The sequence below is a fragment of the Pituophis catenifer genome, unplaced genomic scaffold (genome assembly GCF_029215685.1).
Source record: "Pituophis catenifer annectens isolate HBS135680 unplaced genomic scaffold, rPitCat1.0.hap2 SCAF_12, whole genome shotgun sequence".
NCBI lineage: Eukaryota > Metazoa > Chordata > Lepidosauria > Squamata > Colubridae > Pituophis > Pituophis catenifer.
Window position 1 is genome coordinate 26,000,101 of NW_027256892.1, and position 23,233 is coordinate 26,023,333.

The window sequence follows — 23,233 nt, forward strand, 5'->3', positions numbered from 1 at the left end:
ATTTTCTCTCCTCCTGAAAACGGTCCCCCATCTATTGGAGGGAGGGAGGGAGGCCATTCTGATTTCAGCACCCAAGACGATGGAGACCCCACCTGGACACGGCCTTTCTGCTTTCCCCTGGGGAGGGGCAACCAGCTGAAGGAGATCCAAAGGGGGAGGACCAGGGCAGGAAGCAACGTCCCAGTTTCAGACCCAAATCCACCCAGCTCCATCTGCCAAACCTCCCTAGGAAAAAGGTTTGCACTTGGACTCTCACAAAACGTTCTCAGAGTTGTTTTGCATTTGTTTAAAGGGGGAAAAATAGATTCCCTTCTATCCCCCCCTGGGATTTGAGGCTGAAAAATGGAGAGGCAATTGATCAGCTGCTGCCTGTCTGCATCAACTCCTTTGAATAAAAGGCAGCCGCGAGTCTTCTTAAGACCGGTTTATACCTTCTGCGAAACATTCAGCAGGCCCACAAAATATGGAAACCCAGCGGGGCTGTGCCTAGACACCCCCCACTCCCTCCCTTCTTAATGCTCTCCAAACCCCAATTTTACTGGCTCGATGGAAGAGGCGAATCTACGCTCCTCAGAAGATTGTACTTCTGATGTTAGGAAGTAGTAAAAAATGTTCTAACCGGTTAAAAAGTGACACCTACCCAATTGCCTTTGGTGTGTGTAAGCCTTAACTGTCACACACTCACACGCACACACACACACACACACACGGTTGGCATGCAAAGATCCCTCTCGCTGATTTCCAACCCTTTGATTTCTCCTTCCCCTTCTTTCTCTCTCTCTAACTGAAGTGTGACATTGTACAGCGCTACGGTGGATGTTTTGGAAAGGGAGATGTAAGGAGACGCATCCAAACAACATCCTTGCGTGCACCCAAACGCCCCTCGTTGTCTCCTCGCTTGTCTCTTCCTCCTTTTAAGCCGCGTGAGAAATCTGTATGCGAAATCTGTTTCTTTCTTTCTTTCTTTGTTTTGTTTTGTTTTACTGCCTCCTTTCCTGAGCATTGTTAAACGGTACCTGCCAGGTAAAAAATGACATTCAAATTGCTGGCTGAGAAAGTGGAAAGATTTGGGCCGTTAGAGAGGAACCGAAAACACGGGTAACGCAGGGCAGGGCCAAGCGGTGAACTTCCGTGCAGCCATTTGCATGAGGAAGAGATGGGCTCAACCTGCTGGGCAGAATTGCTACCTCGTCAACCTCAAATTTATTTATTTATTTGCAACGGAGGAGTTGAGAGCATGACTAAAATATGTGGAAGACACTGCCAGGAGCAAGAGGCAGCCAAGTGCATCAAACACGTTCTCTTTTCAGTGAAGACTAGCTCGGTGATTTAAAAACAAAAATACTCCATCTAACATCCCCCCTTTTAACCCAGTCAATCCACTGTTATCAAGAATATCAACCAGGAACATCTATTTAAACACTAAAGTGCCCTTGACGCTTTCCTTTCCTTTGCTTAGGTGTACAAATGCCGCCAATAAACCTGTTGTCTCTTCCAGAGGGCCGGATAAATGATGGCCTATTAACTTTATAAACCTACTAATTCAATCATTTGACCATCCCTAACATTTTACGAGGTAGAGGAGAGAAAAGGAGCACATGAGGAGAAACAGGACGAGCTGGAGGAAGAGCTCCTAATGTTGACATGACTAGGCGTTGAGAATTCAACTCTTTCCAGTTTGGTAAAAACAGAAGAATTTGAACCAAGGACTAAGGACTGTAATAGTTAATAGTCCTTCATAACTATTAACTTTACTCATCTCCAATCTCTTGAGGTCATAGAGCCAGAAGAAGCTTCAACTCTCAAGAGGGCTGAGATCAGGAATAGCAGACAAACAACACCTAAATGCCAGTTCTCCTTGTTTAAGCCAATGAGCTTTTTTCTTGCAAGAAATAGATTACCAAAGGCAGGATATGATCACATTTCCATGCCAACGATAACATCAGAAATATGTTTTCTAAACATTTTTTTTTAAAGGGGGTAATTTGGACCAGATGCTGGATAGTTTGTGAATCTTGGCATCTCAATTTCAGCTCCAGTATCTTAGAGTTGGGTCATCAATTGGAATGACGGAAATTGTTTTCTGAATGTGTGTTCCTTAAAGAGCTCTCCACGTTAAATTGAGTAATCATCTGAAAAAGATCCTCTCGCATAAAACCAACCGATTCAGACACCATGAAAATGAGCCAAAATTCTGTTGTATACTGCTTTGTGGGAGGTGGTTAGGATAAGATTGGCTAGATGGCAAGTTGGGCTGAAGGCCCCAAGAAACAGACACCAAATGCTCCTGGGGTCAGGCCACCTGGATGTTATTGTACCCTTTTCCCTCTTTGGGTGGGACTGATGGCTCTCTTTGTTCTACAGGCAGCAGTGCAGAACTGAGACCCTCATACTCTGGAGTCTGGGAGTGATTCACTACAAGTGGTTGGAAATTATGAGGTCAGATAATTCCTGAGTGCAACTGGACTACCTTTACACGATCCTGACGTGTGATATCTCACTTTTTAACACATTCTCAACCAAGAATGGGGGTCAAGTCAGGACGTTGCAGATTTGGGGAGGGGGCAGGTGGCAAGATGTGTGCAACCGGCATCTTGCCCTCACCTCAAATGAGCTCTGAGATACACCATGAATGTTCCAACTCTCTTTTCTCTGAAGAGAAAAGCTCAACTTTCCTTGTTTGGGGTTTCTCTTTGAGGACAGGGTTGATATCTCCTTGGGCCTGAGCCCTGAAGAAGCTGGTATCAAATTCCAACAGTTAAGATGCCCCAAATCATTATTAATGCATCAGAAGGTTAATTTTGATGGACAATTTTAAAAGACGATTATGAAGTCAAGAAATTGTCTTCTAACTGATAGAAGAGATTTGAAGCTCAGGCGTGAACTGTGGGGTCCTAAGTCTCTTCTCTCTTTCAATTCATTTATCAGTCTTCATTTCTCTCTCTCTCTTACCTTTGGCCTATCGGGGAGGGAGAGGCCACTCAAACGAGACTGGGCAACTTTTGGGTTCAAGGATAGGCTGTAGGAATCAACCAAGAGATGGAGAGAGAGAGAGAGAGAGAGAGAGAGAGAGAGAGAGAGAGGTCAACCCACCTCTCTTCTGGACCAGGTAATGCCCAATGCAGACCTGCCACATTGAACTTTTCCATAGTCTCCTCTACCGGTGAAACCCAGAGGAACCAAGGCTGGAGAAGGGCAGAAAAGAACCTTCTGTTCTGTTCTTCCTTTTCCATGTCTGAAAATAGCCTATAAGGAATAAATGAGAAGAGCTTCCTCCATAGATAAGCCAGGTGTGCTGAAGATTGCTGTTTGGCCCTCGATTGCGGGCCTCTTTCCAGTTGAGACTGGCACACCAGCTGCCCACCACAACCTCCCACACTGGGCCAGATTGTCAGGAGGCCAAATCCTGTGCTGAGAAAGACCCCTGGACACAAGCTCTGGCCCCAAATGCACTTTGCTTGGCCCCTTTTTTGGGGGGGAGATCAAAGCAGGGGTGAAATCTACTTATCTTCCGTACTGGTTTGGAAGGGCCTGCTCTGTGTGCGTGCACGCATCACATGCATCCTTGGACCCTCTGCGCATGCACAGAGGGTCAAAATAAAGTTACTTCTTGGTTAAAACCAGAAAATAACAATGTCCGGGCGGGTGGGCGGAGCCGCACTCTGCTACCGCTACCGGTTATCCGAACCACGCTACCAGTTTGGCTGAGCTGGTCCGAACCGGTAGCATTTCACCCCTGGATCAAAGGCATGAATTGTGTGTGCAGACACATTGCGTCCCCTCCTTCTCTTCATCCCCCCTTTCCTGTCCCTTAACCGAGGATGGCTGTTTTGTGAACAGGGCCATATAACTGGCTCGGGTGTGAAGAGCCGCCTCCATCCTTCCCGGCTTACAAATGTATTTCGCCTGTTTACATCCAGAGAGACATGAAAAAGGGCAGTCACGTTTTTTGGCAGCCGCTGCCCATTCCTGAGTTATGGCCAGCCATGACCGCGAGATGCCTTCCCTCTCCAACCACAGTTTCATAACTCGCATATTTTCTGACGTTGCAATCCTCCAAAATTTCACAGGCACCCGACCTTCCCTCCCTCTCTCTCTCTGCTTGCCAGAGGACACCGTGTGCCATCATCGGTGACCCTAAAATGTGCCCCAGAAGATGATTCAGCCGGCGTCAAAAAACAGAGGTGGGGGGGAGAAGGCCAGATGGAGAAGAGGAGAAAAGGTGGAGGTAACGAGACATTTGCAAAAGAAGAGGAAAATTAAAATTAAAAAAAAGTTGGCAAAAGCAAATTTATGCACTGCCGTCACTTTACTACCTAATTAATTCAGTCATTTCAAAAACAATTTTATTTATGTCCCATTTACCACATCAAAAGTGAAAAAAAAAAAAAAGAAAAAGAAAAAAAAAGAAACATTCTCCACACACTGATGCTAAAATAATACCTCAAGGCATCTATTTTTAATCAGTCTACACACACAAATATACACATACACAAAAAAATATCACACAAAGCCTAGGTTCTATAGAATCTCTCTCGGGCAGCCCACCAAACTCTGAAAGAGAGAGCGAGAGAGCGAAAGTCAGCCAAGTCTTCAGAGCACCCTTGCTGGCTGCCGAAAACGGCTTGTCAAAAAAAAAAAAGGGGGGGGGGAGAAAGCTGGGGAAGGAAGCAAAAGAGAGAAAAAAAAATAAAATAAAAAAAACCCCCAAACCCAGAGAAATCCATAATGGCTCGAGGCTCTTCTCCAATCTATTTTCTGCTCAGCTGGTTTTAAATGAAGTTATTATGAGTCATTAAAACACCCGCAAGCTTGTGGAAGTCAGCCAATTACAATTTTAAATTTAGCCTGTTCTCTACCCCATTCCCTCGTTTTCTTCTTTTGCCCAGGAAAGAAAAAAAAAGAAAGAAAAAAAAAAAAAAGAAAGAGAGCCACTGGGTTTACTCTAGTTTTCTCCCTCCGCTCCCCCCCCCCTGAAAATGTCTCCCCTCCTCACCGAATCTGGTCCAAGACCCATTTCCTTTGCCGTTGAACCTACAGAAGAGAATAATGCAGCTTCCAAAAGCCACAGACAGAAGCATATTAAGGGCAGCGGGGAATGGGGAGGGGGGGGCTTTGCTTTCTTTCTTTCTTTCTTCTTTTTTTAAAACCGATCACAAGGCAGATTTCTAAAGTGAACATCCCTGTCAATGTCTTATTTCCTTTTTTAAAACCACAAGGCAACGCTCTCGGCAGCATGATTTGAGCCCCCCCCACCCCCCCCCGCCCCGGCCTCCCACGCTTCGCTTTCTGGGTTATGGCCCCCACCACATCACCATCTCTGCCGTTATCGCTGTTACGGATAGGGGGGATGTAGTTATTTTCATGCCTGTATGATTTCCCCCCCCCCTTATTTTCATCTGTCATCTGACCAGTAAAATCTTAATGCAACTTTTTTTAAAATAAATAACATTTCTGAAACTAATTCATGAAGGGGAAAAGAAGGACAATTTTGGGTGTTCGTGCTTCTTTGAATTCTGCACCGGGGGTCTCACCGCCAAGCCATATCACCCCCCCCCGTCATGCTCCTTATTTTCATGGGGCTGTTTTGAGGGAACATTGTCCAACATGTGGAAAGCAAGCAGGTCAAAGGTACACTAGAGCAAGGGTGTCCAAACCTGGCAACTTTAAGACTTGTGGACTTCAACTCCCAGAATTCATGGATTCTGGGGGGGTGAAGTCCACAAGTCTTAAAGTTGCCAAGTTTGGAGATCCCTATACTAGAGGAAGAGAGGGGGGAGGAGAGAGAGGGAGGGAGAGGGAGGAAGAGAGGGAGGGGGAGAGAGAGAGGGAGGACGAGAGAGAGAGGGAGAAAGAGGGAGAGGGAGAGAGAGGGAGAGGGGGGGAGGGAGGGAGAGGGAAAGAGGAAGGGGGGAGAGACATAGAGAGAGGGAGGCGGAGGGAGAAAGAGAGGGAGGGAGAGGAAGAGGGGGGGAGGGAGAGAGAGAGTGGAAGGGAGGAGAGAGAGGGAGGGAGAGAGAGAGAGGGAGGGGGAGGGAGAGAGTGCTTTGGAGAAGACTGAAGATCTGTCCTGGGCTATCTCCCCACTAAGCAGGCCTTATCCATAGCATCCTTTTACGAAGCCCCCTCAAAATAAACTGGGAGTCACTCATTTTCCAAAGGACTCAGTACCATGGAGGCAACATTTGAAGTCTCCGTGGAAGGACCAAAGGCCACAGCAGAACATCTACATGGCCTACTGGATCCTTGGTTCAACCTTCAGCATCTCCAGGCTAAATCAGCGTTTCTCAAACTTGGCAACTTGGAAGATGTGTGGACTTCAACTTTCAGAATTCTCCAAGCTGGCAAGTGTCTTCAAGCTGCTAAGGCTGAGAATCCCTGGTCTGAGGGATCAGACAGCCAAAGATTCCAGGTGTGATCTCACCGAAGGACCACTAGGTACATTCAGACGGTACATTTGTGCACATCTGTTCCTGTCCTATGGCAAGATGATATGGTCCTTGTGACCTGGAGCAAGAATCATCAAGGCTGCCTCATGCTCCAATGCTTGGCCCAGCCTGTGGTTCCCGGAGAAGACTATGGAGGTGAGGAAGGCTACGGCCAACCAGGGTGGATTCCTGGTTCTTGGTTCCTTGCGCTGCAGATGAAAAGAAGCAGAGCACCTTTCCTCCTGGACCACAGATGGTTGAAGCTTCTGCTCCACACCAGGCCTTGCTTGCCATGTTCAAGGCTCATCTGACCAGGCTCCTAGGTGGACCTAAACTTCCTCACCAGGGTGGGCAAGCAGTGTTCCTGTGGGTGTGCTTGTGTGTAGAAGGATTTGCACCATACACCATATCAAGGTATCAATCCAACCTCTTGCCAACTTCCAGACAAACACGAGTGGGGTGCACAAATGCCTTTCTCCGTCTTGCACACCAGCCCTCCCTAAAGGAGACTCTTAAATCCCAAAATCCAGCCAGCCCCTCCCTGCAAAATGCCACACTGCACTGGAAGAGCCGTCAGAGGGTCACACTGACACATACCCCCCACCCAAAAAAAGGAACGGAGAAGAAGCACGGAAAGAACAAAATCTTGATCTCTCCCTCTCTGACACACCCCCATCATTTGAGACCCCAAACCCCACCTCTGCCCCCCAAAAGTGCAAGAGGGAAGCCACGGTATCCTCTTTCCTGCCCCTGCCCCAGAAAACCCTGTTCTCTCTCCGAGGGTGCGAGTTCGGGAGGGAGAGCGTGACACCCCTTATCCAAAATTCAACAGCCTGCGTTCCGTTCCAGAAGGCACGCGGTGTACTGTACGGCCTATAAAACTCCCCAACAGCCTCCAGACACTCTGCAATCGTCCTCCATCAAAACACTTTGCCTTGCATACAAAAATAAAATACAGTGCTGAACGGAATACACAATCAGCCCATTACAGTACGGAGAGAGAGCGGCTCCTTAGCAACGCGGGGGCCTTTACAGCGGAGACGCTCGACAGGAAGCAGAAATCTGTCGAGCCTGTTGGCAAATGATAAACATTAGCAAGGGGTTGGGGGTTGTTGTTTTTTGTTGGGTTTTTTTTTTTGTGGGCTGGGGGGTTTTTTTTGGGTGGGGGGAAGGCACAACAACCGAAGCAACGTAAAAGTAGCAAATGTAGACAGACACCTGAATGTTTCTGGGTGGCGTCCATAAAAACAGCCATCCAGGCTGGATGGACACTAGAGATGAATTGACTCCCCGTCACCAATGGCTCTGATTTCTGATCCTGAGACTATTGTTTTCTATTGTCCTGGTGTTTGCTCAACTCTTAGAGAAGTTCTCGTTCCCCTGCAGAGGACTAGCGTCTTTAAAAAAAAAAAACAGAGCTCACCCTGGACACGGAACACCAGCAAACAACCTCAAACACGAGACACACAAGGCTGGGTTGTTTTCCAAAGGGTGCTGCAGAAGGCAGCTCTTGAAGAGGAGAGAAACGGGGGCTGAGAGGTCTCGAGGAAGAAGAGGAGAGGGGAGAAGTAAATCCTAGGTCCTCAGGTAAAGGCCGGGGTGGGGGGCCAGAAGGGTGGGGGGGCAGGAGAGGGTGGCCCTGGCGCACCAGTGCCAGCAGCTCGAGACCCCTGCCCGAACAGGAGCTAAAAGCAAACAAACCACAAAAAACCCCCACAACCAAATTATTCTAATCAGCTTAAACTCTCGAGGCTGAAAATAAATAAATGAAAAGACAGATAAAAAGAGGTGTGCGCGGGAGGAGGAAGAGAAAGAAATGTATTTTTCATCAGCAAGTGTATAATTTATAAACAGCATTAAACAGTTTGTGTGGTTTTTTTCTCTCTCTCTCTCTCTTTCCCTCTCCCCCCCCCCGCCCCCCCGCCCGCCTTCCTCTCTTGTGTATCGGGGTTGGACTCAACTCAAGCCTGCATTAATTTCTGCTGCGGGTACAGTGTGTTCTTGGCTGCGCATCTGCCAACGATCATAAACTCTCTGGAATGTTGGCAGAACATCCAGCCCTGCCGGCAAGCCGATGACATCACTTGGGGAATAAATTCGGGAGCCCGGCCAAAACCCGAGGAGGCAGCGGGCGCCCGGCCAGCCAAGAGGAGCAGCAGCAGCAAAGCCACCCTGGGCAGCTGGGGGAAGAGGGGCAAAAACAGGTGGATGGCCAGGAGGGTGGCACACAAAGGGGCCGGGAGGAAAGGAGGACTAGGGGTGCCAGAGACTTTTCTTCCCTGGGTAGAAGGCTAGCTGGACGGACAGGCTGCCTGGGCATCGACCTCGAACCCCGGAGGCTTTTCAAAAGAGTTTGGATCACCTCTGGTCCGAAATGGGCTAGGGTTCTAGCTTGGGCAGCGTTTGGACTAGAAGACCTCCAAGGTCCCTCCCAATTCTCTTATTCTGTTACAGCTGGTCCTCGACTTACAACGGTTCGTTTAGTGACGGTTCGAAGTTACAATGGCACTGAAAGAAGGGACTTATCATCATTTTTCACACTTAAGACCGTTGCATTCAGACGCTTGGTCACTGACTCGCATTTATGACGGTTTCAGTGTCCCGGGGTCCCCTTTTGCGACCTAAGTCCCATGGGGAAGCCCGATTCACTTAACCACCGGGTTACTAAATGAACAACTGCGCTGATTCGTGTAACAGTTGTGGCAAGAGAGGTCGTAAAACTGGGGCAAATCTCACTCAACGAACGTCTCGCTTAGCAATGGAAATTTTGGCCTCCATTGCTGGTCATAAATCAAGGACTACTTGCATTTACCTCCCCAGCCATGGATTTTGCATTCCAGGGGGAAGGGAGGAAGGAAAAGCAGTTCCTGGCTCCAGAAGAATGGACACAGAGAAGACCACCGGGGTGGGGGCAGGCACTCCCCTAACCAAGGAAAAATGCCAACCGAGGCAGGAACAAGGACCCCCCCCCCCAAAAAAAATCTGAAGGTACCACATCAGTAGATAAACAGCGGCAGCCTCTGGAGGGTTGACACAAATGAAGTGTATCACACCTGTTTCAAAGGCCAGAAAGGTTCCCTCAATGAAAATGGGACTGCAAATTCTGATCCTACAGATTTGATTTCCCTAATAGGTCCCCCTAGAACAGTGTTCCTCAACCTTGGAAGCTTGAAGATGGGTGGACTTCAACTCCCAGAATCCCCCAGCCAGCAGTGCTGGCTGGGGGATTCTGGGAGTTGAAGTCCACCCATCTTCAAGCTACCAAGGTTGAGGAACACTGCCCTACAAAGAGTGGGCTACTTTATGAATATGGAGTGTGGGGTAGGTCCCTAAGATCTATTCCACCTTTCCCCCTTGTCTTTCACACAACCCACGACCTCCTCAACTCCAACTCCAGAGGTGGCTACCTCTGATCTCCATCCAAGCATGGTGGCCACCTTGGTGCACAAGGTCAGATGTTGTTTCCTGAGGCTGGTGGGGCTCAACGGACCTTTTGAGAAAAGACCCCAGTGAGTTATGGAGCCCAAAGGGTAGTCAGATCTCAGTCCGGGCTCTTTGGGGCCCCTTCTGTGATTCGGAGGAACGAGCGGAGATGGAGGAGGTTGTGGTTGTGGTGTTTTGGAACATCTTAATTTTTTTCATGGGTAAGTTCAGTTTGCCTCATTCCTGTCCTAGTTTGGCGGGGAAGGAACTGGGGGAAGAAAAAAGAAAGTTTGTACTAAAATCGGTGCTGTGCACATCACTCCAAACTTTCTATTTACAAGTTTCTTCTAAACAATATTCTCCAGTTGTGTTTTGGTGTCTTCGTTTCATGAGGGCATGCCTTTCTGAGAAGATGCTTCCCTGACACCCCCTGTTTGAAACTAAATCGACAAATTGCGTCTGAAATTCAGAAAAGTCAAAAGTTTTTAATTTGGAGCCTTGGCTTGAAAACATGGAATTAAAGAAGACCATACCGATCATACAGACTAAACAAATTTTCCCATCTTCCCTCTTTCCAAGCCATGCATTTTTATTTTTTTTTTGGTTGTCACACACCCAGGTTACCACAGAGGTGTTTGCATGTGCATGTGCTCTGCGCAGCTATAATTATTCCGCGTGTACACGAAACAGTTGCTATAAACACTGCCATGAGAAAACACGCCTACACAATTTTTCAACGTAAACACAAGCAGAGAGCAATTTTAATGAAAGGTGGCATTTTTCCAAGGGTGGGCAGTGGGCACCATGTTCCTCTACTTTCCAGTTGTTGTAGGGGCACACTTGAGAGAGTGGGGAGTAACAGGGACCACCACCCCATGCTTAATCCTTCCAACCCAGGGCTCCATACAAAACTAACATGAGTATCTAGAGGAGGCACCTGTTCACCAAGACCAGTTCTTCTTCTCCTTCTCCACTTCTCACCATTGTATCTTCTCAAAGGCTTGAGGGACTCCTTTCCCTACATTCTTGATATTGAGAACAACCTTAGATGGGTTGAAGTCCTCCTGACATCAGGCACCAATTTTAAGATCAGGAGCAACAAATATCAACTCCCAACTGATCAGAGAAAGTGAAGAACCTGCCATGTCCTCTTCTTTGCATGGAAGAATGGAGGAATGTCTGCCTACTGTTGCTCTTTGCCAATGAAGGACTTATGGAGGTCTTCTACTCCACCTTTCATTTCTAAGAGGAATGGGGTAAGAGGTTCTAATATATAGGAAAGAACTAAAGGGATCCATCAGGTCAGGGGTCTCCAAACTTGGCAACTTTAAGCATGACGGACTTCAACTCCCAGAATTCCCCAGCCAGCTGGGAAATTCTGGGAGTTGAAGTCCTCCAGGCTTAAAGTTGCCAAGGTTGGCAACCCCTGCATCAGGTGTCCAAAGGAGAGTAATATGATTTGTTCTTGCTGGTCATCCTGAGTGGGATGGTCCCTCGTGGCCTTCAGAAGACCCAACCACGAGAATGCTTGCAGAAGGAAGGGGATTTGGAGTTGAGCACTGAACACCTGACTGCAGAAGTGTGCTCACCTCACCTGCTCCTAGGCACAAGGACCTGGCACGCTCCCCTGATTTCATTCGAGCAAACTTAGAAGTACAGTAGCCACGGGACAATCAAGATTCTACCTCTCTGCCTTGTTACTTAAGGGCTGGGGCTTTATGGCTCGAAAATTAATCTTCAAGTATACCTTACACCTGAAGATTAGCTCTCTTCAATGCCCGCTTAGCTGATGTGCATCCAAAATTGATTGGAATTCCATTCTTTTAACCTCAGGATTTTGCGAATGCCGTACACGCATTACACCCCCCTCCCCAACAGACCAGAGGCTCCTCCACGCAGGGAGCCCACTTCTAATTAAACAAGTCATGAATTTCTCTGCGTGGACCCCCTCCTGCCCCCCCCAAAAAAGACCTCCAAAAAAATAACAACCCCATTGTGGGAGCATTAAGAGGCGGCCCTCCTCCGGCCCATTCTGCCTCGGCTTATCTGGCGAGGAGGAGGAGGGAGGGAGGGGGGTGCACAGCTTGGGAGGAGAAGAAAGTCCAAGGTGTAGCGGCTGCTTTTGTCAACAACGTGGCTGGAATTTAACGTGGCTGTTTTCGAGCATCAGGGCGCCTCCCCCTCCCGCCCGGATAGGAAGGGAAAAAACATAATCATCTTTCATAATGACAAACTTGGCTCAGCGCTGGCTTTACATACTGTACCCTCAAAGTGGGCCGGCAGCCAGACAGCGCTTGGCATGAGGCCACGGCCACAGCAACAAACAGAAGCCGCGTGCGCCAGGAGAGCGGGAGGAGGGGGGGAAACGGGGCAAGAAGGGGAAGGCAGCCCAGAGGCAAAACACGCGTTACACCCCACGTGTCCTGGGCTGCCCTCCGACAAGGGAAAAGGTGGTTGGGAAGTGGCCAGCCCTCCTCAACCCCCCCCATTTCCTCCCCACACTTCCAGTGGACACCTGCTGATAAAAACACAAACCCTGTATCTGCACAATTGCCCAGAACCTGCAAGGACCTCAAAGGGAGGTTTCTGGGGGACCCAGCTGAAGTTGGCATAGCTCCCCCAGGGGCCAAAGGAAACAAAGGGGGCTTTTGAGGGATTTGGAAGGTTCGTGGAAGTTTCCTGAAATTAGACCCCCCCCCCAAGAGCAAACAGGTCTCCCCAGTTTTTCTGCCAGGGCTGATTCTCCAAGACCAGCCCCAAAGGTAACAGTGCCCAACTGATGGTCATTCCATGCCCTGGGAAAATTTACTCTCCCAACAACAGAAGAAACGGAGGAAGAGAGCTAAGAGGTGGGGCTGTCTGCCCACTGTATATTTGTCCCTCCTCCAAATTCAAATCAAAACCTCTCTTGGGTAAAATGTGAGCTCTTCCCTAATGATTGCTAAGCTTTATGGCAACGTTTCCTCCAGAGCATTCGACTTACAGAATCCTTAAACTGTCCCAGAATTCGGCTGGAAACAGAATGCCACCATTTCCATCCTTCTCTCCTCCTCCTGCCAGGACGTTGGCACCTCTTAGGAGCAAGGAGTACAACCTCACAACCAGGGGGCTTTCCTTGGGAGGGACAACTAAATGTTGCCCTTGTGGAGAACCCTCAATTCCATCCATCGTCTTTATACTCCCATCACCCCATCTCACCTCAGGGTCTGCTTGTCCTCCCAGGAATTAATCTGCATGCCAATTTGGATTGAGTAGCACCAAAAAAAGTTTCCAGGTTCCACCAATGATGAAGATGTTGACGATGATGTTGGTGATGATAAACCTGGAGATTTTATCCAGGCTCTTGGGCATTAAGAACACTATGGTGGCACTCCAAGAACCGAGTTTTCTGTTAGTGTGGGTGCCCATTGACATTCAGGTGAGAGATACGAGAGAGTGGGGAACTAAATTAGCTTCTAGAGAGGCAAGTATCGTCCTCAGTTTAGCATGCTAGTTCCTCCGTGTACTTTTAATTAAAGGGCCTGCATCATTTCAACCTAATAGGGAAATTCATTAAACAAGTGCCCAGTTCTGCCACTTTTGCTAATGAAACTTTGGTGGAGGCTTGAATTTGGAGAAGAGGAGATTCACAACGCATGTCTGAAAATGCAAAATTCGAAGGAAGACGGTGGGTGGAGTAGAAGAAGGGTCTATCCAGGTGGGAAGCTGATGGACGAGGCCCCAAACTCCAAGCAAGAGGGCTCCCTGGTTGCCATTGAGAACTACCCTTGTACAGCTGGGGAGCCCAGAACAGCCTTTACGAACAAGAAGGGCCTCTCTAAACATCCCAAACAGGAAGGACACCTGGTCTACCATCTCAGAAAGAGCCCAGTTTTTGTTCCTCTGCAGGAGCTCCTGATTTGAATGCCTCGGCGTCGACACAAACTGAATCCCCAGCCTGCAACTCTAGTTCTGTTTCTTGAGAAATCGCTCAACCACCATTGGTCACAAATCACATCTTCCTCCCAAAATCAAGAAACGGCAGCAGCTGGGCCCCATCGCTAAATCCCCCCTCAACACGGCCAGGGGTAGCATATTAAAGACATCAATCCATTTCATGGTTGGTTTTACTCCCTTAAAAAGAGCAACAAGACTTCCTTGCCTAGATGGGTTTCTTCCCACCCACCCCCCTGGAAGATCCATGGCAGTCACTCCCAGGTGGGCTTCCACCCCCAGCAAAAGATCTTTTTAAGCGGAGGCAAAATATCCAGGACAAACGAGAGCTCTGGGAAGAGGGGGAAAGGAGAAGGCCGGGGAAGAGGTAACCCCTTTCTTGTACGCTACTATCCAAACAAGGCATCCAGCCATTTAACACCACACCTCCTGGGGTCCTAAGCACACCTGTTGGGAACATACCTGTCCTTCTGGGGGACCTGGTTGAACGGTTTTAGAACCAAGGATTTTGGCAAATGGTAACTCCAGGACAAGACCGACGTACCTATGAACTTAGGGTCAAGATGGGAGAACACAACCACCCCGCACACACACACACACACACACACACACACACACACACACACACATTTACGCTTACCTGAATGAGCCAGTAAGTGCATCCGAAGGCGGAGACTGTCAAGGAATCGTTTTCCACACAATTCACACCCATAGGTCTTCATTGCACTGTGCAGTTTCCTGCGGGGAGGGGAAATGAAAAGAGGAGATGAAGTCTAGGTCCAGAGCTTATGGGGCCTAAGTGGGGAGAGGGCACGGCCCTTCTTGAATTAGGGAGCCTCCCCCAAATTCTATCGATGCAGAGATTCTCACCAGCTCAGAAACACCCCGTCCCCCATCCCCCCTAATGATTGCCTGTTGGGCACAATTCTTACACAGGAGAGTAAACTCTTACATGGAAGAGTAAATTCTTACATGGAATTCTTATACAGAAGGAGAAGCAATGACATTAATTTTACAAGAGTGGCTCGTATCTCTGGAATCGATTTGACATCTTGGTGAAGGCCCTGAATACTGAAGCAAGGGCATACACACACTTTATTTGTGATGGGTGTGTATTCAATGGGTGGGGTTATATCCTAGTCCAGGGGTCTGCAACTTTAAACACTCAAAGAGCCATTTGGACCCGTTTCCCACAGAAAAGAAAACACCGGGAGCCACAAAACCCTTCCTGTGCCTGACTATTTCTTGAGCGGCCACAAAACATAGCATTTGTAATTGAATTAAATGTTCTGTTTTTTTTTCTGAAACTTTTCTTTTCTTGGATTTATCCATGGTTGGCCTACCGGGGGTTGAAAAACTCAATAAATTGTATGCTGGCGGGTGTCGCACATTGGTGGTTGTGATGCATATTTTGAGTGACAGGGAGTCGCAGCAGAGGGGTGAAAGAGCCACATGTGGCTCCAGAGCCTCAGATTGCTGACTCCTGTCCTAGTCCCTGCTTATCTCCACACTGCACTTCTGGTTGCCTTGCTCCATCACCCAATTTGAAATTTTTTTTCACATTTCCAAAACAGGCTGGAAATGACTGGTGAAAAGAAACCACCACGTCTGTAGACACGAAATGCAAACCGCGTGGTCGGAAGAGGCCCCCAAAGCACTAAAAGGAGTGTGGGAGAAGTTGACTTTCCTACTTCCCGCGTGGGCTGTGATCTTCCCAAGGCAGGAGCAGAAGCACTCCTTCAAGAAGCCCTGACAGTCTGATGGAGACCCCTCAACCTCTTCTACAAGGAGGCAACCTGCTTTGGGGGAGCCTCCAATCCCACTGATATTCCCAAAATGTTGAGTACGCTCAACTCTTCACCAAGGATAGCAGAGTCAGCCAAGAGCAGTAACGGCAACTTTTATCAACCCCAACCATCACCATTCCCCTAAAGGTGGAGAGTTTGGGGAGCAAGGAGGAGGAGCCACACAAAAACACCCTTTTTGGTAGGCTATATGGAAGACAGTCTCCAGTCTCCTGAAGTCAGGCCTCTTCAACTGCGGTCTGCGCAGTAGCCATGCCTTTAACTCGGACAAGGCAAGCAAGATTTTTCAACCATTTTAAGAAAACTATCAATGTTCCCACGTCTTAAAGCCACCTGGCTACATTCTCAACCTTTCTAAAGAAGGATTCCCCCCCCCCCCGAGATTTATATAGCTAATCCGGCAGCACAATCAGATATGTGGCACTTCTGAATTTGGTCAAAAGCAAACATTTCAAGAGTAGTTTTCAGGTTCTTCTTCTAATGGAACATTTGAGAAACGTTGAAGCAAACATATTTTTTTTAAAAAAAGGAACAACTTTACTCAAGACAAGTACCTGCTTACACAGACTCTTCGCTTGGCTGTAAATAAGGGGCTACTTTTGGCATATTTTGGAACTATTCTGAAATACGCAATTCAGCTAGAAGCAGGGAGAGGTACGAAAAGAGGGAAGAGAAGAAATTTCTACATCTGTTTTATTTATTTATTGTTTTGGCTTTCCAGCCTTGTTCACAGTCCAGTTGTGGGCAAAGCAATTGTGGCTATTAGAGAGGTGTCTATGTACAGAAAGACCCAGCAGCTGCTTGTGGCATTTGCTGAAAAAACAATTCTTCAAATGCACAGTTTCAAGAAAAGGGGGGCAAAAACCCACTAATTATAACCTTAGAAATTACACACGGACAGTTGCTGCTATTTGCCATCTAAATGGCCTTTCAATTCATTTCTAGCTGAAAAGAAAAGAAGAAGCAAAACTCGCCGATATATTTTGTCTAGGACAGAAAAGGAAGAACACAAAACCTTTTAAAACTTCATTTAATAAAAGGAAGACGTCGTGCAATGCACCAAGGCCAACTTCGGGGGACTTAAATGCCAGCAAACCCTGCCCCCCCAAAAAAGAACAATTCTCTATACCCCGCCTCCCCTCGAAGCCCTGGATGAACGGTAGAAAGAAAGTACAATAAACTGGTTTTATTTTTGTACTATGCTAAGCAGGTACAAAATGGTTGATTCGGCTAGCTGGAATACTGACGCACATCCACCCAACATAAAAACAAGACTTTCTTTTTGGACTGTTTCATAATGTTTCAGATGATGACATTTTTATCAGGCTTCCAATCCGGCACAAATATTTATGAAGACCATGTGCATTTCTGAGAAGAGCTCAAGATGACACAAGTCTGAGCCAGCTCGAGTGGAAGAAGAAGCTCCTTTCAAACAAACAACACATGGAGCAGGGAGTCTGGCAAAAGCCACCACAAATCCAGATTTTCTGAAGAAGCTGGGAGGGCTGACTTGTTAGACAAGACACTTCTGAATCCAGGAGCATTTTCTCACCAGCCTTGCCATCCTGCCAGGACACACTCGGAGCAACCATGAATTAAGGTCAAAAGAAGACGATGCTTTTCCAATGAACCAGCGCGGTTCCTCTCCGTGTCATTATCCTTAAGATGCTCCTGACAAAAGTTGCATCAGAGTCGGGTGTGATTCTAAAGCTGGCTGGATCATTGGCAAAACTTTGCAAAGCTAAACGTGAAGGAGACAAGGAGAAAACAGCCGGGGGGAATGGGGTAGCATCTATTGAGATCAGGCGGTTGAAATGAGCAAAGACATCAAACAAGAATGCCAAGGGAAAGGTTTAATGTAAGGGTTTTTTAACTTTGGCAACTTTAAGACTTGTGGACTTCAACTCCCAGAATTCCCCAGCGAGCCAGGCTGGTTCTTCTTCCTTGGTTTAATGCAAGGGAGTCTTCAAACGGCTTACTAGCTGGAACAAGGATGGGGTTGGGGGGAATGAAACACTACAGGGAGAGAAACATTAATCGCTGAAAAATGTCCCACCCTGGTTCACAGAATACAGGAGGCCCTGGTGTGGCTTTTATGATCTGAGCCATTGGGGAAACACATTTTAGGACAATGTGAGAGTCCAGGCATTAAATACCATTTCATGAATCAATCATGCAGGTGGATCTGCGGTGGCTTAGAGGTAGAGCTCTTGCCTCACAATCAGGAGGTCGTGAGTTCAATCCAACCCTGTTTTCCCGAAAATAAGACATCCCCTGATAATAAGCCCAATCGGGCTTTTGAGCGCATGTGCTCAAATAAGCCTCCCCCCCCGAAAATAAGCCCTCCCCCAAAATATCTAAACGCAGAGCTGGAAATCAGATAAGACGGCAAGAGGAGCCCCATCTTGCTCCACGCACCCCAAAAGAATAAGACCTCCATGAAAATAAGACCAAGCACTTATTTCGGAGTTCAAAAAAATATAAGGCAGGGTCTTATTTTCGGGGAAACATGGGTAGGTAGATGCAGATGTAGGGTCTCCTACTTGGGCAGGGGGTTGGACTAGATGACCTGCAAGGTCCCTTCCAACTCTGTTAATCCACCTTGATCACAAAGAACCAAATCCCACTGTTTTTGCAAACGGCCTCCAGTGCCTCTAAGCGAGGAATACAGAAAGTACTGCAAAATGCAATGTAACGTCATATCATAGAAGTCTGTATATCATGTCTTCTGTGAGAGTGTTTCTCAACGTTGGCCCCCTTTAAGACGAGCGGACTTCAACCTACATAATCCCCAGTTGGGGGATTCTGGGAATTGAAGTCCACACCTCTTAAAGTTCTCACATCTTGAGAAATCCTGTTCTATGAGATAGAAATAGGGATCTTGCATTAATTTAATAGATGGGTGGTGTCTCAGAGAAAATTAGATCGATCAGATGGATTTGTAATTGGCTTTCAACTGGCCTCCTTAATTCAAGCCATTGAGGTCAGGCACGGACTTCTTCACGTGTCCTTCATCCTTTCCCAGTCCATTCCCAGTCCATTCCTCCTGTGTGGGGTGATCTTCAACCTATTAATTCAATAGAGCAGTGGTTCTCAACCTGTGGGTCGCGACCCCTTTGGGGGTCAAATGACCCTTTCACAGAGGTTGCCTAAGACCATTGGAAAACACATATTTTCAATGGTCTTAGGAATAATTTTATGGTTGGGGATCACCACCACATGAGGAACTGTATTAAAGGGTCGCGGCATTAGGAAGGTTGAGATCCACTGCAATAGAGGCTTCTCTAAACTGGTGTCTTCAAGGCAAAGAGGGAAACTGAGGAGCAGAAACCCACCCCTTCCAATGGAGGAAGGAGCCTGGATCATAATTTACGAAAACACAGATCTACTATGTGTAAGAATGTCAAGAAGGTTGTGTTGCCGTTTCCAACGAAGATCTGATGGAGAAGTTCAAAGATGCCCCAAAGTCTGCACACTTTCTAAGGGTCGTCTTGCCATTTCAGAGCCAAACATTCTCTTCCAGGACCTTAACTTTCTAATTTTGCAAAGATGCACAAGAGCATCTGAGCCTATTAAAACAACGACAACAACCCAAAATGTCTCTTGTTCTACCTCTGCTGCTGCTCCCACCCACCCACCCACCTCCTCCAACAAAGTTTCCACCGAGTGTCAGAAACGACAAAGGGACAAATTAATCTCACTCTGGCCAACTGCTCACCTAGAGATCTACACCAGCTTTGCTATTGGTTGCATAAGCAGGCCCCTTTGTTTTAAAGAAATAAATAAAGAACACGCCAGCCTTTCGGCAAGTAATTTATTTGAAATATCTCTATCAACAAATTTCTACAGGAACAAAAGTTTTCCATTTGGCACCTGCTTAGAGGATGATGTTATCGCGCCCCGTTTCATACCGTCTCCTTTCAACGAGGTCTTAAAGCGCGTTATCTCTGGTTTCCGGGTAGCAAAATATGATTGAAATGTTCTATTTATGCTCACTGGATTAAGGCAATGTTGCAGAAAAAGAGGAGAAACCGCAGCAGATGTAAGCAAGGTATTATAGCCTCTTGTGCTGTTAAGATCAGAAAGGGAGAGATCAATAGACAAGCCAGCTATTTCTGCTAAAGTTGTGCTTTTAGGAAGAAAGGAGAATGAAATAAAACAATTCCATAGATATTGATTCTCAATTATAATCTCCAAAAGGGCTGGGCACAGAAAAACGAACTGTACTTTAATAATTCAACATCCGACTGATCTAACTTCCAGATCTCGTGTGCATTTTTAAAAAACTGAGTTCCGTGCAAGCAAATTAAACCCGCAGAGACGGTGCCCAGGGATTAGACTGACTTTCCTATCAGAAAAGACCATCGGGATACACACAACCAACAAATTAACAATAATGCACCTCGGAAGGCATTGTGCTGGGATAATTTTGCCCGAGTGGCAGAGGCCATATTTTGCAATATTCTTAAAGGGAAAAGAAATACTGGAAGTCTGTGCCACCTCTCGAAAGGAAGCGATTAGGGTTTGTGTGTGAGCACACACGTGTGCATGCAAAAAGAGTAACACGTGATGAGAAATTCTGGGTAAAGAAGCAAAAAATAAACCTGCCATGTTTTTAAAAAATGACTTGAAACACACTGATGGTGCAATCACACCTGGAACACAGCCTATGGCAGGGGTGAAATCCAGCAGGTTCTGACAGGTTCTGGAGAACCGGTAGCAGAAATTTTGAGTAGTTCAGACAACCGGCAAATACCACCTCTGGCTGGCCCCCGAGTGGGATGGGAATGGAGATTTTGCAGTACCCTTCCCCTGCCACGCCCACCAAGCCATGCCCAAGCCACACCACGCCCACAGAACCGGTAGTAAAAAAATTTGGATTTCACCACTGGCCTCTGGATTTGGTGACTTCATTTTAAAGTGAAGCCAGAAAGAGTTTATAAAGGTGAGGAGGAAGTACCAAAAAGACTGAGCAAAAGAAGAAACAACACTGGGATTGTTGCTTGTGGATGCTAGCTTTAAAAAAGTGCAAAGGGGATGCAAAAGAGATTGGTGAGATATTCCTTTTTACTTACTCTTTTCCTGTATTCGAAGTATGTTTATAATTTTTACCTGTAATCTTATATATGCTTGACAAATAAATAAACTTAAAGCTAAACAATGAGATGAGCGGCACTGTAAATTTAATAAATAAATAAAAACTCACTGGCTTCCTCACTTCCATGCAGTCCTAAAGAAAAACCAAGGACCTTCAAGGGAGCTATTTTGGGGGCAACCCAGGAGCCTGTGAGGGCAAAAATGGGGGGTTGCTTTATTCAGTTACTGACTTGGCTTCTTTGCTGCTCTGGGTATAAAACTGGCCCCGAGTAGCCCAGATGAAAGCATCAATTAATGAAACGCACAAGAGCTAAGAAACAGCCCAACAACATACAATTTTCCCCTCCAGGAAGACAGAGTCAACACCTGAAAAAGCCGAGAATACTTTATGAAACCTTCCAAGATTTGGGATTTTCCAAGGAATACTTCGCAATAGTAAATGTTGCCAAAAAACAGCCAAGTAAAGAAACTAAGAGAAGCTTTCGAGTATTCGAGGAATGTGATGGAGAAAACGGAACCTCCTTAGCCCAGGAAGGACAGGAACCAGAACCAGGAAACATTGGCAGAGTAGAGGAAAGTGAAAAGGCGAAGGTGGAGCATCCTGGTCATTAGCCAAAGGATAACCGCGGTCTTGATTTCTGTGCCAGGGTCCTTAAGCACCAAGACTTCATTAGCAGATCACGCTTCTCTCCACTGGCCAGAGCAGATGCCAATTGGGCTGGAGGGTTGAGCTGGGCAGGCAGACAAAGCATCGGAGCTGCTATCAGAAAGAACAGCAGAGTTTACACTGAAGAAGCTCCTTTGCTGGGTGGTGTTTTTTCTTTTTCATATAGATGAGTTATCCGTCTATCTCTGTCTGTCTGTCTGTCTGTCTGTCTGTCTGTCTCTATCTATCTATCTATCTATCTATCTATCTATCTATCTATCTCCATCCATCTCTTTCTCTTTCTCTCTCTCATATATCTCCCTCTCAACCTCATCTGTCTGTCTGCCTCTCTCTGTCATCTATCTATCTATCTATCTATCTATCTATCTATCTATCTATCTATCTATCTATCTCATACCTCTCTCTCGCTCATCTGTCTGTGCCTGTCTGTCTGTCTGTCTGTCTATCTATCATCTGTCTGTCTGCCCCTCTCTGTCATCTATCTATCTATCTATCTATCTATCTATCTATCTATCTATCTATCTATCTATCTATCTATCTATATCTCATACCTCTCTCTCGCTCATCTGTCTGTGCCTGTCTGTCTGTCTGTCTGTCTGTCTGTCTATCATATCTCTCTCGCTCATCTGTCTGTGTCTGTCTGTCTGTCTATCTCCATCCATCTCTTTCTCTCTCTTTCTCTCTCATATATCTCTCTCATCATCATCTGTCTGTCTGTGTCTGTCTGTCTGTCTGTCTATCTATCATCTGTCTGTCTGCCTCTCTCTATCATCTATCTATCTATCTATCTATCTATCTATCTATCTATCTATCTATCTATCTATCTCATATCTCTCTCTCGCTCATCTGTCTGTGTCTGTCTGTCTGTCTGTCTATCTATCTACCTATCTATCTATCTCCATCCATCTCTTTCTCTCTCTCTCTCTCTCATTTATACGGCTGCCCATCTTACAAGAGCAAAGAGATTCTGCTTCGTTTGATTTTATTTTCAAACCCAGATGAAGCTTCTTTCTCTGTTTCTTTCCGGAGAGGATTCTTGATCCAGGAGACCAAACAACAAAGTCTCCTTTCTCCAACAAAAAGGCTTAAAGTCCACTTCGGCCTTCGGCACATCCATCCGCTCTGAATTGGACAACTTAACTACTTAACAGCCGTTTAAAATCGATCTGAGGGCTAAGGAAGGAGGGACAAGAGTCAAGGCTTTCGGCCCAGGCTAGTCTTGCCAATATCGTGCAGGCCAAGGCAGAGGTCCCAGCAGCCTTCGTCACCCGGGCCAACCCTCCGTTGGAGAAGCAGGCAGCCAATCTCTTGTTGTCAGGGTGTTCATTGCATCAAACAACCAATTCTCCTTTCTCATCACAAATTAAGAAGAGAGCACCCAACTGCCTATGACTGGCCAAGAGTTAGTCCGGGGCATTAATAACTTCAGGGCAAGCAAAGGGTCCTTGGGCCACAGAGATCAATTTTTACAAATAGACAGTCCACTTCAAGTTCCTGCTCTATTAGAGACCTTTTCGGAAATTTGTCTGTTTGATTCCTGTGCCCCCCGAACTGGATCTTTCACCTTGGGCTACTAATTGCTGGATATTTTTTTTCTGTTGTTGGCTGCCAACTCATCTCTTCCCTGAAGAAACTAGGAAGATGGAGGGCAGAGCTTTTGAAAGATCCTGGTTCCCAGGATGGCCTCCCTCCCTCTCCCAACAGGAAGCAGGACCAGGATAGCCCAAGGGGGGGGGGGGGGTGTCTTTGAAACTTAGGGTGGGGGGTGGGATGCCAGAGTGGTAGCTTAGAGCAGGCTGGGCCGGGGGCGGGTGGACAATTGCTGCACCTTGGCTTCTGAACAGGCCACGGGAAAAGAACAAACCATCAAAAGCTGGACT

The 23,233-nt window shown here is 46.9% G+C and overlaps 1 protein-coding gene across 1 annotated transcript in view; it reads right to left on the bottom strand.

The window, feature by feature from the left end:
* The window catches only part of ZBTB16 (zinc finger and BTB domain containing 16), a 132,953-nt gene that overhangs the window by 58,596 nt on the left and 51,124 nt on the right, over nucleotides 1-23,233 (bottom strand). Inside the window, exon 3 of the mRNA XM_070952633.1 lies at nucleotides 14,425-14,522. Within this exon, the coding sequence (XP_070808734.1) occupies nucleotides 14,425-14,522 (98 nt within the window). The remainder of the gene's footprint in view (nucleotides 1-14,424; nucleotides 14,523-23,233) is intronic.